Raw genomic sequence first — 4704 nt, forward strand, 5'->3', positions numbered from 1 at the left:
GAACTTGAGGAAGTAGACTACGGTAGGATGGATGCATATAGAATTATCTCCTTTTCTCTTTTTCTTTCTTCTCTTCTCTATTCTAGAGCTAAAAATAGATAAGGTTGACCGAGTTCTTGTTGGGGACTTCTTTGGTTTCCTTTAGATTGGGACCATCCCCTGTATTATAGGGTGAGGGGTGCCCTAGGTCGTTAGTGTTTAAGGACTTTCATTGTAGGACATACACAACTAGTACTTTCTTTGTAAGACTATCTCTATTTGGGTGAGACTTATCTTAATCTTGGTCATAGTAGAACTTATATTAAGATAAGTGAATTATTATAATATAGGCTTTGTTTGGCTAAATATAACTTTGAGGCTTCAAAAGACCCTTCAATAGAGTTGGTCGGTCTAATTGAGTATCATTGAGATCATCCCTGATCACTAGACTCAATCCTCGAGGATAATATTATTAAAATTTTAGAAGGGTAACTTAGGGAGCTTGTTCTTTTATCTTTTTATCTTTTTATCTTTTTCCTTTTATAATAGAGAAGTCCACCAAATCTAATCTATATGGTTAAAATCTTAGAATGGTAATTAGGTTAACTTATTCATTTTATCTTTTTTTTTTCTTTTGTAGTCCGGAAGTTAATTTTGGAATGTAAGAACTATGAAAGATAATCTAAATATTTTTTATGAATAATTTTTTTAAAAATATCTTTACAAGTTTTTATTTCAATTAGTAAAAAAGTTATACAACGAAGAATGGTATTTTTTGAGGTACAAAACATGATGTAAATATTTTTTATATGAATAATATTTTTTCAAAAATATCTTTACAAGTTTTTATTTCAACTGTCGAAAAAGTTATGTACCGAAGGATGGTATTTCTTTGAGGTGCAAAACATGTCAAATTCTAGGGATGCTCGACCCGTCAAAAGTATATATATATATATATATATATATATATATATATATATATATATATATATATATATATATATATATATATATACGGATCTGTTCAAATGGCATTCAAGGAAACAGTTATCGAAATGCTGGCATGTAGCACTAAAAGATGGTGAGACTAGCGTGTACTGTCCAGAGAAAAAGATACTATATAAGAACAATGCGCACAGGTGCAATGAGGTATCGGTGAGAGTATGGTCCATGTGGTCAACGACATGGTATGTGGAAGGCAAAGATGGACCTTCATCTGTGCCACATTGTTAAACGGATCGGATTTTCCATAATAGTAACCAATGATAGGTAAACTTCAACCCTGAATAGCACTCGGATACTTAATATATATATTTGAACTTATCGTAAATTCCAGTCCAGAGTATCCAAACATGATTTAAGTGGTCAGATAAATCAACTGATATGGATATAATGATGTGAGGAAGATTATCAATATTTTATCTCTATGTGATTGATATTCTATCGCTACATGATAGTCTTGGATATCTCATCTGACATATCATTACTCTATGAACATTATGTATCACACTGCACAATATTATCCATCATAGATGAATGTATGTAATTATTTTCGATATTAAATCATAAGCTTAAGTATAATGATCATATATCTCACTATAAAAAAAAAAATCCTCATTCTCCATACTAGACTGTCTATTATTTTCGATATTAAATTACTTTAGTTTTATAGACTCGGTACCTATGGTACTTGAATCTATCGAATTAAAAGACAACTTAAATTTTAGAGGAGCTTTTGTCTAGGACACCCTTGGCATAATTAATTTTTTAGAGCTTAGCAGAGTTCAGTATGACTCAGTCTTATATATTCCTCGTCCAACACCAACCTCTTGGTCTCAGATGACTCCAAACTAATATTCTCCATGGACAATCAAAATGTGCTTTAATATTATAGTAATAATAAAAAAGAAGGCTAGATGTAAAGAGAAATCCAATTCAGCAGAAATGGTGAGAGCTTAATTTGCTGCCATCAAACTTGCCCATGTTTCTTGCGAGCCCCAGCTAAAAGACTATGCAAATTGATGGTAGAGTTGACTCCTAGACACATATTCCATCCATATTAGGATCAACAACTGCACTGTAATGGACTCCAAATTTTTCAGCCAAGTGCCCAGAAAGATCATGGAAATCCAAAAACTTGGACAACACATTTCTCCATCATCTATGGATGAAGAACAAATGGTTTCTGCAATAATCCTTCTGCATCCTTCGGTAGGTGCCAATTTGGTTGCTCCATTTTGTCCAAGTATCCCAACAAGGAGTGATCCAAAGCTAGATTTCTTCTTCAGCTTTTGATATAACCCCATAAGAAGGAACACTCCACCACGATAGAAAGTGGAGATGAAGCAATCTCTCTCTCTCTCTCTCTAAAGTCACACCAACCCCACCCATGTGACCTGCCTTTTCTTCTTATTGCATGTACCCTGGGCATTAAATTCTACTCACTTTCACCTTTCCACCAAAACTTTGAGAACATGAAAAGACGAGGAGAAGATAAAAGTTATAGCATGAATTACATTTGGACTCTTTTGAGCATCAGACTCTGTTTTCTAGGTATTCTACCAGTACCTGTTACCAAATTTCTCCTTTGCACCACACTATATATCTCCTGCTCCTCTCCTTGCACCCTTCACTTCTCCATTTACCTGCAGGACCCCAAGAGTCTTTCACATACCTACCTTGATCAAATGGCTTTGAATGCATATGCTAGTTATCATTCAATGGTACTACTATAAACTTCTCTACTGAAAACCATATCATCTTCTAGTCTCAGTTCCTCCTTTTGTGCGGGATCTCGGTAAGTTGTATTGCTTAGTTTAGCTCTTCTCTCTTCCTCCTGAGTCCCCGTCTGTCTGAAGAAGGGGTGATTGCATGCAGCTGCTGGTCTGAATGGGTGAGGCTCAGCAGGTAAATCTCATTCGATCAGAAGAGGAAGGTTTGTAAACGAGTTTTGCCATCATTTTTAGGAACTGCGATCCTAAATTTTCAGGAAGAAGCTAAAGCGGATCCCAAGCCAGAAGTGGACGACAAGAAAGAAGTTAAGAAAGAGAAGCAAGAAGAGATCAAGAAAGAAGAAGTAGACGAGAAGAAAGCAGCTGAGGCAAAGCCCTCCCCTCCTTCCCCCATCGTGTTGTCTCTAGACTTGCATTGCGTTGGATGTGCAAGGAAGATTGAGAAGCTCATACTTAAATGCAGAGGTGTCACTCACTCGCTCACTCACTCACACCTTGGGGAACTTGATCGTGTTAACCTTTTCTCTTAGTGCATCTCCACATCAGGTGTTGAAGGGGTTGAGATGGACATGGTGCAAAACCAGGTGACAGTCAAAGGCGTAGTGGACCCTCAAGTGGTGTGCTCCAGAATCCAGAAGAGAACTCTCAGAAGAGCCAAGGTTCTCGCTCCACTTCCCCCAGCTGAAGGGGACTACAAACCAGATGCTGTTCCGCCGCAGGTATCACACCCTATATCTACATTTATGTACATGCTTGGTTCGTTGTTGTATCCGAGAATTACAAAACAATGTCTGTAACTTTCTGAAGTCTGTGAGTGCCATCTATGTTGTCTTCTTCAAATAGGTGAGTGAGATGACAACAGTCGAGCTGCTTGTGAACATGCACTGCGAGGCCTGTGCACAGCAGCTTAGGAGAAAGATACTAAAGATGAGAGGTATGTATCTCCGCTTCTTCCTCCTCTCTTTATGCTGGTTTGGAAGTGCAATTGATATGTTCCTAATGGCCACCTCGCCATCTGCCTCTATGGAAATAAATACAATTTGATCAGTGGGAGGCCATTCATGCAGGAGTGCAAACCGTAGAAACCGATTTCGGCGCCGGAAAGATCACAGTGACCGGGACGATGAAAGCAGAAACGCTGGTGGAACACATTCACCGACGCACTTTAAAGTTCGCAAGCATCGTCTCTCAGCCACCCAAAGAGGAAGAGAAGAAGCAAGAGGACGAGAAGAAGGCCGAGGAGAAGCCAGCCGAAGAGAAGAAAGAAGAGAGCAGGGAGAAGAAGGAAGAACAGAAAGCAACCTCAGAACAAGAGAAGCCCGAGGGCAACAAGGAAGGTGGTGATATTGGTGGTGGCAAGGAAGAGAAGGGAGGTGGTGAGGAGGCAAACAAGGAAGAAGACGGAGGAAGCAAAAGCATAACTAGCGAAGAAGACATGATGAAGAGGATGATGATGTACTGGAACGGTGGCATCATCGGTGGGGAAGACATGGCCAAGAGAATGGTGCACTGGGTGCCGTTCTACGTGATTCAACAGCCACTTCCACCACCTCAAATCTTTAGCGATGAGAACCCTAATGCCTGTTGCATACTCTGAGCTGCTCTCCATGAACCATCATCATCCATTACTTATGTAGAGTGCATCCCACGAGTGCTGGTTGGCTTAGAGCAGGCTGTACAAAAGAACCGTATTCTGTAAAGATGCATGCTCTTATGAATGCTAATTAATGTGCTATTTGCAACTGCTGAAGGTACTCGAATTAGGAGATGACACCATATGAAAACGCTATTTATGTGTCCTTGGATCTTTTAGTTGTCGATGCACTTCGTGGCTGTGTGAGAGGTTTCATGGGATTCACATGGCTGACAAGTGAAGAAGATAGGGGAATCCAACTTTGTAGCAAAAGGCTGCAAACATAGGACAGATGACCCTTAATGCATGCAACTGTGCATTGTGTAACATCAAACTTTTAGTTAGGAAAGAAATGAGGGT

The 4704-nt window shown here is 39.2% G+C and overlaps 1 protein-coding gene across 1 annotated transcript; it reads left to right on the forward strand.

Moving 5' to 3' along the window:
* The first annotated feature begins 2607 nt into the window (after positions 1-2607).
* LOC103985681 (heavy metal-associated isoprenylated plant protein 9) lies at positions 2608-4453 on the forward strand. The gene is made up of 6 exons (XM_009403464.3): positions 2608-2776; positions 2857-2886; positions 2969-3176; positions 3258-3430; positions 3555-3645; positions 3779-4453. The coding sequence occupies exons 2-6, from the start codon at positions 2869-2871 to the stop codon at positions 4306-4308; spliced, it is 1020 nt and encodes a 339-aa protein (XP_009401739.2). The 5' UTR covers positions 2608-2776; positions 2857-2868; the 3' UTR covers positions 4309-4453.
* Positions 4454-4704: the final 251 nt, after the last annotated feature.

Source organism: Musa acuminata, chromosome BXJ3-5, assembly GCF_036884655.1.
Source record: "Musa acuminata AAA Group cultivar baxijiao chromosome BXJ3-5, Cavendish_Baxijiao_AAA, whole genome shotgun sequence".
Taxonomy (NCBI): domain Eukaryota; kingdom Viridiplantae; phylum Streptophyta; class Magnoliopsida; order Zingiberales; family Musaceae; genus Musa; species Musa acuminata.